Consider the following 13,206-nt stretch of genomic DNA (forward strand, 5'->3'; position numbering starts at 1 on the left):
TACTTTTAAAATGGTGTGTGTGACATCCTTCAATAAGGCTAAAGTGTGAAAATATTTCATTTAAACTTCTAAGATAGCTTTCAGGGTATTTGATAATTACCCATTGTATATTAAAAAAACCAAAAACAAAACAAACACATTTGAGTTGACCATTTTATTTATATATGTATATATATATATATTTATAAAAAAAATACAAAATATTTTTAAAAGTTTCCATAGGAAAGCAATGAGTGCAATCCCATCTCTTTTGTATCCATTTTCAAATGCATAATGTCATTATTGTGTTTATTAATAATTATTAACAACAAAAAAAAGCAGTTTGGAAATTAAATGAGAACAAGAGAGGGGGAGTGTGTGTGTGCGTAGATCTAAGAAATCACAAAGTCTTTTCCCCACTCAAAAAATGCCCTTCTGAGATTCTGTAAAAAGTGGTCTATGGTAGTGGTTGAAATAGCTTTGCATCATCATAAAATAGCTTTACATTAAAAGCAGGCATTTTAAAAAGTGAGTTGACACAGAAGTAGACCTTCAACCAACACACAAAATTGAAACACCTGCTGCCCTCCCCACAAAGTATAAAAAGTAAGCAAGCACATTAAAAAAAAACAAAACAAAACAAAAAACAAACAAACAAAAAAAAAAACACAGGACTGTGAGTTATTGTGTGCGTCTTACATAATTCTTGGAGTTTGCACAGGTAAGGGCAGACAATGTTTTAGTAGGGTGTTACTACCAGCACATTTAATCCTTATTCATCAACTGTGGCACCTGTGTCTTCAAATCACCTTACATGTGCAGTCATATGACAAGCCAGTAAAGTGACCAGCGCCTGTCTGTACCAAATCCCTGGTGTGGTGAAGACTTAAAGAACATGAGGGGCGCAGGGCTTAGCAGGGAGCTCCAGGCAGCTTTCACTTCTGCAGTGGGATGGCATACTGCCGGGACATGGTTCCCCTGGTGGAGCGGGCATACCCTGGGCACGAATCTGCTGCATGCGCTGCCTAACAGACCAATAAGAACAAATTCTCTCAGCATACAGCAGAATATTAGAAGGCACCAAAATAAAGAATTTAATGTATTGAAATGATGATAGAGAGGAATAAAATAAAATGTAAACCTACCAGGCTGCTCGGGACATGACGTAATGGATGTCTGGTTTCTGAAAGCCATTAAAGGTGGAGGAGGCAGCCACAGTATAAGCGCCCATGTTTTCAAACAGAATCCAGTCTCCCACCTGCATGTCAGGCAGGGCACACTGCTCCACAATGCGATCCAACCCATCACAAGTAGGGCCCCAGATGCTGCATGGGTACATGCGCTCGTCAGGCTTGGGCTTCTGCAAGGCAATGCCAAACAGTGTTACCATTAATCAGTGCAATAAGTGATCAATCACTTTATACTTTGTTATTGGAGAAGTCACTATGACTTTAAAATAAATAAATACAAAATAAACAGGACAAACATATCTACTACCATACCTTATGCAGAACCGGCATCACATGTGCATGATCAAACAGGATGCAGTTGAAAGAACCATAAACACCATCGTTGACGTAGTACATTAGGGTTCTGTCCGTGGTCTCATCGTCTTCCTCTGCGAAGGGGAAAGATGCAAACAAGCAAAAAGCATTAAGGTTCAGTTGTGTTAGAAACAAATCAATACAGAAGATCCTGCTCCAATAAAATAGTTCCTACCATCAGAGCCAAACTGCTCCTTCATGATTACTTTTTTTGCGATGATACTGACAGCTAGCGTGTATGCAGAAGCTACATAGTATCGGCCAGGCTCAGCAATGATCTTCACTCCAGAGTCTGCAGGAAAGTACTTATCCAGTGCAGTGTTGATGACAGCAGTAATCTAAGAAATGATGACACCCCCCCCATAAAAAAAAAAAAGTTTAAAACTGACCATAAACAATCAGCATCATCTTTTTTAAGAAAAGCAGGACAGGGAACAACAAATCCAACAAACCTTCACAGCAAAATTATGGAAATACAAATACTGGTGGTATATAAATACCTCCTCAAACTTGAGCTTGGTCTCCTCAGTACCAGGGAAACCCCCTCCAATATCCAGTAGGGTCATGTTGTAGCCCACCTCAGCCTAAGGGAGGATATAAACTGCAGTTTAAGTACATAGTTAAAGTTCAAACCTCACATCAGACCAGCAAACTGTCAGCTTGTGACAACTTACCCCCATGTCAAAGACACAGCGTGCATCTGAGATGGCTTGGGCATAGGACTCAGGGTCAGTGCACCCGCTGCCCACATGAAAGCTGACCCCAATGACATCCAGGCCCAGCTCCTTTGCCCGCTCCAAAAGCAGCCTGCTGCTCTTCAGCGTGGCTCCAAATTTCACACTCAGCCTGCACATTGCTTTAGAATCATCAGTAGCAATACGCAGCACCAGTCTGCAGAGACACACATCAACCCAGGGTTAGATGCGCCATGTACTTATATATACTAAAGTCCAATAAACACACACACAAAAAAGAGACATGCACTATACTGTAACTGGAGTAACAGTGCTCACTTTGCATTGTCGTGGCTTCGAGAAACCTTCATAAGCTCCACTTCACTATCAAAGGTCATCATTTGCACCCCATGAGCAGAAGCATACTTGATCTGTGACACCTGCTTGCAGGGGTTGGCATAAATAATCCTCTTGGGGTCTACTCCCAGAGACTGCACCAGCTGGATCTCCATCTATGAAGCAATAAGGCAAGCCAAATTTAAGATAGAATGTTTTTTTGTCTCATGTACACTTTACATCTTTATGCATACCAAGCAGATTAATCATTACTTAATCAAACGTTCAATTACAAACATGACAGCTCAGCGACAGATAAGAATACAAAGTGAAAATTAGAGAAACCTTGCTTGCGCAGTCGAAGCCTGCTCCCAAAGACGCCAGTGTCGTGACGACAGCCCTGCTGTCATTACACTTGACTGCATAAAAAGGCGTAACCCGAGGCAGGCCACGCATCCATCTCAGGTGCTTCTTAAAGATATCCCCCAAGTCTGCCACAAAGAAGGCATCCTTGTCATCCTATAGGGCCAACAAGTGTGTTGTTAGTGTAATGCACAAGGCAAGATGTGTTGCATGGTGCACATCTTATACAGAGAATCCAGTTTTCAAAACAAACAAGTTGTGTGACATGGAAACTTACGGTTAAGGATGATGCATTGATGATCTGCTCAACAACATCACGTGCACAGAACCCCTCCTCCAGGAAGGTAAGATCAATGTCAGTAGGAGTGAATGTGTTCATGGTCACAATTCAAGTTTTAGTTGCAAATGAAACTGTAGAAAAGACAGGGTGTTAAAAAAAAAAATCCATCTCAGAAGACCTAAAAATTATACTCTCCATCTTCACATGGCCTTGCATGAAAGGTACTACGTCAAAGCTGAGCTTTATCTTTTCATTCATAATTACAGCATTTAGAAGGCGCTCCTATCCAGAGCACCTTATCTGTATGAGTGTAATTGTGCTCCATGGGAATATAACCTATGACCTTGGTGTTACAAACACCATGCATTATGTAATAAACACTAATTTATGACCTATTTTAAAAGGACAAACAGTTATACAATCATGACAACACACTGAGCCAAATTATCAATGCAATAAATGCATTACTGAACAGCTACTGTACTGTTTATCACTGATATCTGTACAGCTTATACAATAACTTGGCTAGCGAGACAGGGAGAAAGTGTGGGTGAGGAATGATTTGAAAGGAAACTGCATTGATTCAGTCACAAAACACATGCAGGTCATTAGTTTAATAACAAAAAGCTTACTTACTTGGACACAAAGAGATGGAATGATCAAATAGCTAAAGCTCAGAGGACCCAAGGTGGCTCTCCAGTGAAGTTGAATCCTTTTAGATAAGCCTCAAGGCCAGGGCCAGCAGAGTAGCCAGTGTGCGCTTTTCTCAAGCGAGTAGTCTAAAAGCAGGGAGCATTACGAGTTAGTTAATTCCGAGTAACACTATATTCAAATACTGACATCTGATTTGTTTTATTTTTAACAAGGCAAAGGATAATAGAATATGATATGAGGAATATAATTTAGAGGAAATACTCCCAACACGCCAAATGATAACACCAACAACCGCAATAAGAATAATAAATTAATTTCAAAACACGTGTTACTTATTACGTTAATTTACTTTTTGCTTATGTTGCGTAAAGTTTGAAGGGCCGCTCATACACAACAGGACGTACACGGTGCTGGAGTAACGAGAAAGAGCGGACGTGGTCTACCACTCCTCTGTGAGGCGGCAGAGGAGCTCCTTTACCCAATACGGAAAACCACACAGAAACGTTAGACTAGCTAGCATGCTTCAAATCAGGATAGTGCTACGCAAGCATCTTGTGAAACAAGCCACGGCACACGTTAGACACACAAGTCCTTGATTTTATTCAGAGAAAAGTGACTAATTGTAGTGGTCGAATTAGCAAATTTTCTGAAATGCGTTGAATACAAACGTTTTGCCGGCTATACTGCTTCGCTAGGTTACAACGTCAGGCCACGTGGATCAAAATATTAATATATAGCTAGGTTAGATAGGCTATGATGGCTAGCTAAGATCAAATATCTACACATTTTATCTTAACTGTGAAAGTATAAAAATAATGGATGCTAGCAAATACATAAACCCATTTGTCTGCCGTTTACTAATGGTTTATATACGCCGGTAGTACTAGCTTAGCTCGTTAACCGCTAACCTAGCAAGCTTTTGTCAGTCCAAAGGGACTTCACCCAGTTCGTTAACTAGCTAGCCATTAGCTAACCTAGATAGGTTAGCTAGTTAGCTACTGAAGCCAGCAATGACCGTTTTCCGTAGTAACTTAGACGAAGTAATTAACTGTACCTAGATAGGTTAGCTATTCTTCCAACATTAGCACCGTATGGTCATCTTTGTGCTATCAAGCTAGCTATCCTGTTCGCTACAAAAAGTTTACGATCGCTGGCCAGCTAGGTTGTCTAACAATGTTGTGCGTTCATCAACCCAAATATCACTTACCTTAAAAAGCATTTACAAAGACTTTTCCCATTAGACCAGAATCCTGGAAATGAAAGACCGTGGCTTTATTCTAGCTAGCCGAGCACACTACTCGATCGTATATTTCGAGCCTCACTAGCCTGTGATGAATGAAGCCGGCAAGACGATGGCAACCATATATAGTTCTGGAGTTTCCACGGCAACACACCAGCTGAAACCGGCCTCCTTACCGTGTGAGAACCGGTTTCGGCTTGTTGTGTGCTTTGAGCTACCGACGTATTGCCTTAGTCTTAAAGAGGAAGACCACGTTTCACGATTTTTTTTCTTCAGTTGCGTAGTGACTGCAGGGAGGCAGTTAGATTAATTGTACCTTGACGTGTACGTTTATAAGGGCGAATTGTAATCTTTAGTGGTAGAAGGTCTTAAAATGAATGAAACCCATGAGAAAGCCCTGAAATAAGCCCCAGGGAAGGTTTTTCAAATGATCTCATTATGATTCCAGGGATTGAATGACCTGTTTATTTTTTAAAGTCTTAAAAATAATGCTTTTAAGACTCTCTTAGTCTTAAAGTTGTTTTGAGGTCAGTTAAAAGTCATAATAAAGTTAGCTATGACTTTTGATATGATTCCGTGTTGGTAAAGCCTGAGATGTAAGAGAGATGACACATTTCCTCAGTACTGTGTGTCAGTAATCACATTATATCACATAGCCTGAGAATTAGTTTTGACATCAGCCTATTGTGGATTAAGCAGCAGGTTATGCCTCACAGACATAGGTCTGTGCCTCATAACCTTAAGTATTTTAAAGGGGACAAATAGTGTCGTTAGCTTCATTCTTAACTACTATGGCTAAAAATAATGGGGTACAATAAGGCAGCTGCTCACAGAAGAGGTCAAAAATGTGCTCTCTTAATCCTTACATCTCATTAACCTATTATGTTATTCAGTGCTTTGTATAAGGCCCTCAGTTGTCTAATGACAGTAACTGGTGTCATGGCTCAGAAGTCAGGTGCATGTATACCTTTTACAAATACCTTTTTAAATGGCACAGTGCATTGTGGCAATTCTGTACTCCATAAGGCTGGGGTTTTTATTCCAGTTCCAGAGCCCACCCCTGCCCCAGTGTTTATTGTTACCTATCACAATTTGCGGTGCATTGTGGGATGTCATGAATGAACTGGATAGTGTTACCAGTGCTTTGGATATGGCTAAAAAACAGCAAACTCCTAAAATGGTGCTGTTCTTATTGAATAAGGAATACAAAGCCATAGCACTTGTCTAAGGTTTTGAACACTACAAATAATATGCCAGTTCAGTTTCAGATACAGTTTACAGTTTATTTAGATACTCTACTATAGCTTCTATTAAAACAAATACATAAATAAAAAAATAAAAACTAAAATTAAAAAGACGTTATAGTATACTATTTTGGCAAGTATTAACAGACAACTTGTCAGGCCACTTGTTAACTTTTTATCCACCTTTATTCAAGATATCAGCATCAAAATGCTTTCTGCATGTATAATGTGAGGAGCAAGCATCATTACTGCAATATAATAATGTTTGTCCCCAATAGAAGGAGATACAGCTTTATCACCAGCTGGTTTGGCTCTTCTGCCCTGACATGCCTTTCATAGATTCTTCTTTGTTTCCTGTGAGCATGGCAGGATATGGACTGGTGGTCAACTGGTAGCTCAGGGGTTGGATTGTGGGTTTGATTCCCAGGGAGTACACACTTTAATATGTAGTGATAAATATATGTGTAAGTCATTTTGGATAAGAGTGTCAGCCAAATACTTTAAATTTAAACACACACACTACGAGCAACACTCACAAAAATGTTTTGTACATGGAGCGCCACAAGATTAGACATCATCTGCAGTTTGCACCTATGCCTAACAGTCTTTTATTTTGACTAGGGAAATATATTGCATACACTGATTTAGCCTAATTTTGCACTACTTGCTTTATGACTTATGATATAGATTAATTGGAGTATATGATACATGCTCTCAGTTACTTCTCAGTGATAAAATGATCTCAACCTGAATCAAAGTGAAATAGCGGAATCCTGTGATAGTCCTACTCTTAGCCCTCTGAATCTCAAAAGTCATTCACCACTGGAAAAGAGCATGTGGTCTTTAGTTGGCTAGATTTCCACTCTAGGCTTAACATAGGAAAGTTCATGATCCGTGAAGATTACATTGCTGTGGTGGTGGTTCAGAATACGTTTTCCAGACGTAAATGTGCCCCTTTTCTAATCTGTTCTCTTGCTGCCCCTGTGTTTCCAGAAAGATCCTGTGATGTTTCTCCAAACCAGAGCATGAGGTCATGCTTTATTACAGGCTTGAAATACTAAGAAACTCATTGCTTTTTTAATGATTGGAATAAAAGGCAAAAGAAGAGTATGAGAATGTTCCACATTTTTGCTCAGGGGCTCTAAACAACCAGCCATCTAGAAGATGCAATGTAGATTTCCACTTTTTTCTGATTTGTTTATCACACATTTTCGTTGCTGTTCAACAGAATGAATAGAGGGAGAGGTAATTCTGAGTTCATACATATGCTCTCCATTCACCATTCACTGGAATTTCTGCTATCCTTTGTAGGTGGGCTTATTAAACACTGAAACAAAGTCGATTATTGTGTTAGCAGAACGAGGCCTAGATGGAGATGTGTGTATATCTGAATTTTTGTATGTGTTTGTGCAGAATCATATGTGTGTACACTAAAATGGCATTCGTGCAACACTCTGTTGTGACAATGTAAGCACACACACACACACACACACACACACACACACACACACACACACACACACACAACCACACACAAAAGTATACACAATTTTAACCTTCTGACCCTAAAAGTTTTATTTCTGGCAACAGCATTAGCTTGTAGGCAGAACAGCATCTTGGAAAATGTTCTGCATAATATTCCAACCTCTCTCAAATGACAACAAACACATACAAGAAACACACCCATTTCTCTGCAATTCCTACACAACAACACAAGGGTCACATTGGTGATGTTTACCACACATCAGAGTGTGGTGTGAATGACAACAGTGTCTGCTGTAGCCAGTCTTATCTGATAATCAGCCAGAGCTTGGCATTAAGACAATTCTAACAGATGAGTAATTTGTCACGAACAGCAACAGTAGAATTTCCAAAGTCTACTATTTGTCAAAAACACATACATAGATTAATAAGGTTTCAATTCATGCAGTAAGCTCCTACATGTGTATCACAAGATGTTCCACAAAAGAACATAGCATAAATGCACTGCCCTGCAGAAAAAAAAATGTTCAGATAACTGACTCCACTCCAGCTCCAGTTAAGGCATAAATACATTTCAATTGGTTCTTAGCGAAAATGTACATTGATTAATTCAGGTTCTTTTCTGAAATGCAGGTTCCTACTGAGGCCAGGTGATGTTGTTAGAGATGGCACTTGTTACTGTCTGACATCACAATTTAGTCAGTCTCAGCTCTAAGTGCATCAATTATTCCCCCAGTAAATAGTCCATTTGTGCCAAATAATTTTAGCTGGGCATATATTACATTTTTTAAGATTATATGATTGTTCAGATACAATCATACTATCTTGCTTTCTTTGCTATCTGAATGCATGTATCTCACTTATTTTACTATACCATGTGGCAAGAGTACATAGAGAACATTTCAGAATTAAAAATGCTGGAAATGCTGCGAATCAGTCTATCACACAATAAGATGGCACACAATAACTGAATGTGTGGAGAGAAACCATTGATCCCCTTTAAGGTCAGAGTGACCTACCAGTGCCTATTCACATGTGAGTATACAAAAAAAATCTAACCCCACTCTTCTAATCTTGTCACAATACATACCCACCCACACAAATTTACAGTGCAGTCCTAAAAGAAGACAAACCAGTAGAGCTATTGCTTCACACACCTTGCATAAATGTGTTGCAGAGTTGACAGCATTCTCACAATTTCAAAACAACGTGTATAGAAATGTTGTGTTACACAAACAGGAACTGATTTTTGTCTACTTGTTAAGAGTTATTTAAAAGTATTATAGAGACCCAACTAAAATAATAAAAGGAAACAAATAACCGACTGTGGACAAAAGTGATTTTTATTTTACACCATGTGAGCGATGTGGGGTGAGGATTGTAGTCATAACTCCCCAGATTCTGACAGAGGCTGTGAAATATCAAAACCATTTCCCCAAACTGTCCTGCAATTCACGTCAGAGGCACTGCACATATGAAGGTATAATGATATGGAGGGAGGAGAAATACAAGTGGAGGCATACACCCTCCCCTAACAAAACACACACTCTCTCTCTCTCTCTCTCTCTCTCTTTCTCACACACACACACACACACACACACACACACACACACACACACACAGACATACACACAAACATTCTACTACTCATGATGTGGCATATCCCTTTACAGATGGAACTGAGGTGAGTCATTCTTCATTGAACTGCCCAAGTGTCCTTTATTGTGACAGTGTTCTTGTATGATGACACAATTATACACAATCATATGGAAATTGTGTTTCAACAACTACTACAATCATAACAAGTAAGAGAACAATATTAACTGGTATTTAAGTAATTGGAGTCTACTGGGTAATACTGGATTTTTTTTCCTGAAAAACAGATTGACATTACAGGATTCTCTTGAGATATGACTACAATATATCTTCAACTTCGAATAATGTATTGTCTGTAATCTTGAATCAAATGAACTTATTTTAACTAAATTCTGTAGGTCTTAAACGCCAGCATGTATTTGAGCCAAGATGACATTTAAACGGGAACTTTGAAATATGGATGGACTCTTAGCCTTATGGAAGAGGATGACTCACACTGTATTTCTGTTCAGGCTTCATGTTCTGTTGTATTCACCTGTGCTCAGTATCTTAATGTGTGTTCTGGTGCCCCAGCATGGTTTCATGATTCACACAGTGTGGCCTTCCCTGTGGCCAAAACACACTCACATCAAAACACTAGCTTCCCTGCATTTAGTGTATTATTTTATTTGGACACACCTGCAAGGAGTGTTTAGGCAGTTAAACTTGATTCCCTTACAGCTCGAGGGAGACATAAACTGACTTCTTTTGTAGAACATCAGCCACCAGACATCACATAGTCTTGTCAGAACATGCGAGAAAAAAAACAACCTCAAATTAGGCACAAAGCTCAACATATATTCAAAATTCAAAGCACTATCTCCTCTATTCTGTTATACTAGTAATATGGAATGGTTATTGCGATGTGACTCCTTCAAGCAGGTTTTCCATGGTGACTGAGAAGAATGGTGTCTAGTTTTCTGAAAGCTTCAACTGGGAATAATTCTAATTCTAATTCTTTCAAAACCTTTAAATTCAAACAGAAATACAGATCTTCAATAAAACTTTGCATGAAAAGACAAAAAGCAAGGTTCACTATTAACACAATATATTACTGTATTCACAATTAAATATCTTGTGCTAGTAATTTAGCCTAATTGAGGTAGCATACTATTTTGACTATAGATACTCAAGATAGATGAAATTTCTTTTAAAAGGGTGACTCACTACAAAAAGAACCTGATGTATGTTTATGATGATGGGTTAGACCACAAACATGGCAGAACTCTTGAAATGCTTATAAAAATATAGTTCTCATATTTCACCACCACCCTCAATATCCAGTCTGCCATATTTTCCTTTTTGCAGCTCATTTGCTCAGTTAAAAAAGACAAAGATAACAAACCATCAAATTCTGCATCATTCCATCTGGATTACTGCTATGAACTTCATACACGTGGTTAAAAAACGCATGGTAATTTGTTTTCTCTCTGTGATTTAGTCCTGTTACCTCACTTCTCAAATGGTGCATAAATCAGAAGGCTTGTGACCACTGTAGATATTTTAGGTAAAGGGAAACCTCAAACATCTCCATTAAACTCTTATTAGGAAACAAAAAGCACTGGAGAATGGCACATACTCTTTGATCACTTTGTAACTGTTAGTAAAACACTAACCACATTTTGAGTCACTAATTGGAGCTCTGCAGCTGAGAAATTGCATTATTAAATCTAGATTCAAAGGAAACAGAAAACTCTTTTGCATATCTTCTGTGAGGTCATTAGTCCATTGGCTGAGCAGCTGCGCAGTGCAGGGGGATTATAAGATGCCATTCTGTATCTTTTATGACATACGAAGTGGCAAGGCTGGGAAACCTCGGGGAAGTGAGTAGCTCCTGCAGTGCAGACAGACGGGACAGATGCCAAGACCCACGGCAGTGAGATCACTCGCTCCAGTCGGCCCCTGCAAGTCAGCACATTTTTTCCCCTCATCTCTCTACCAGAAAAAGACAGAGACAAAAGGGGTAGATCAGAAGGAGAATGCAAAGGAGTGGGATCAAAAGAAACAACAGAGGAGAGGCAGATGAGGGAGGGAAAAGAACAGAAAAAAGACATAAAAGAGAGGGTTCCTCATACACCAGTCACTGCCTGTACTAAAGAATGTGTGTAACCTCATATCATGAGTAATGTAGCAACTTCACAGATGAAATTAAGACACACACACACACACACACACACACACATATATATATGATAGGCCTGAACAGATTTGTGTTATTTACAATGTTTTTATTTATGTTTGAGGCATTATAAATTAAATTAAAATATAAATTATAAATATGTTACTAAATAGTTAATCTACTGCTTATTGCAATACATTTGTGAATCAGATGTTAATCTTTGTGGAAATATGTGTATCATTTGTGGTGTAAGGCATTATTGCTTTCAAAAAGGTTGTTAATAATTTCCTCTTGACAGTTGCTAGGTTGTATATCTACCTATTAATTATATGAACATATTGTTTTTGACATTAACTGCTGGGAGTTTTTTTTTTCATGTAATCTTTTTTCAACATTAACAACGCAAGATGCATGATGATCTTAAGTAGTTACTATGTTCATCGATTATTCATCATTTCATAGCTACTGTGTTACACAGGAGTTGTATTGCAAAGTGCTACCAAGTTCTCTTTACATTCACATTATTTTAAATGGTACCGTTCAGAAAAAACCCCACTAAACTCACCTTTTCTCATGTACACAGACCAAATAAATAAACACACAAATAAATGAGAGCATTGATCAACAATGAAGATTTATTGCAGTCTTTATTTTTTGAGAATTATGCCAGTGCCATTACTGTATTACAACTCTCATTTTGAGATGAAAGTTCTCTAAAATCATAGGTGGGTGATCTTGTGTAGCACCACACCACTGACATCTCCCTTTCTCACTTTCTTTCTCTCACCCATTAAATGGGCACCTGATGGTAAAAGGTGCTTCATGGCAGCTGAAGCACGCTAAGGACACATTAGCCTCCTGGAACTTCCCTGGAACTTGTCATATCCCCTTCCCACTGTCTAGTATTCAAAGAAATCTGCCTTGGCACTCCCAGGCCAGACAGTGACTCGGGGGATCTGTTCCATGGTCATGCTCACTGAGATGGTTGTCAGGGGGGATTACCCTGTAAAAGCAGCAGGCCGACCCAATGAGGCACAGGCTGTGAGAAAGCCCACCAAGACTCTTCACTTCCCTGTGGCCAGACATGAACTAAAAATTAATGTTCATGATGCTCATGATCACAGTCAAAGGCAGAACAGCTAACATGTTCTGTTCTAGTAATGTGTTCTTGAAATGGTAGGCAGATAAATACATTTTTCAAAAGTCACTTTTACCTTCCTACCATTGTCTCTAGTATGCATGTGATGAGCTCATCCTATCAGAAATACACATGAAAATGGTAATGAAAATAGGGCCTTCTTGCTGACGACGAACTTTAAAAACATTTCTTTGTTAACCCTCCGGTTGTGTTGGAATGAGTGTCCTGTTTTTGTTGTTCCCACTCCAAAATGGGTGGCCCATTTTAAATGATTGTAAAACAATTATAAAACCCAGATTATCATTTAATTTTGTTACTTCTTTTAATCTATTTCTACCCTACTCAGCATTGCATGTTTTATTACTTCTTTTTCAAATTTGTGAAATATAGGCCTCATTTACCTGAAACTGTAACACTTGTTTATGAGAAAAATAAGCATAATTTGTGGTATTTGCACTACAGCAAAGACCAGAGAACTTTTAAAATCACACTCAAAGAATAATATATGTCAAAGTTTG

At 38.7% G+C, this 13,206-nt stretch overlaps 1 protein-coding gene across 1 annotated transcript; it reads right to left on the bottom strand.

Annotated features, from left to right (window-relative positions):
- Positions 1-139: 139 nt before the first annotated feature.
- Positions 140-5,293, bottom strand: odc1 (ornithine decarboxylase 1). The gene is made up of 11 exons (XM_027015325.2): positions 5,038-5,293; positions 3,813-3,955; positions 3,174-3,307; positions 2,879-3,052; positions 2,537-2,709; positions 2,198-2,414; positions 2,024-2,107; positions 1,699-1,861; positions 1,482-1,597; positions 1,125-1,339; positions 140-1,004 (listed from the first exon to the last, which is right to left on the bottom strand). The coding sequence occupies exons 3-11, from the start codon at positions 3,273-3,275 to the stop codon at positions 866-868; spliced, it is 1,383 nt and encodes a 460-aa protein (XP_026871126.1). The 5' UTR covers positions 3,276-3,307; positions 3,813-3,955; positions 5,038-5,293; the 3' UTR covers positions 140-865.
- Between the last annotated feature and the right edge of the window lie 7,913 nt (positions 5,294-13,206).

The sequence above is a fragment of the Electrophorus electricus genome, chromosome 13 (assembly GCF_013358815.1).
Source record: "Electrophorus electricus isolate fEleEle1 chromosome 13, fEleEle1.pri, whole genome shotgun sequence".
Classification (NCBI taxonomy): domain Eukaryota; kingdom Metazoa; phylum Chordata; class Actinopteri; order Gymnotiformes; family Gymnotidae; genus Electrophorus; species Electrophorus electricus.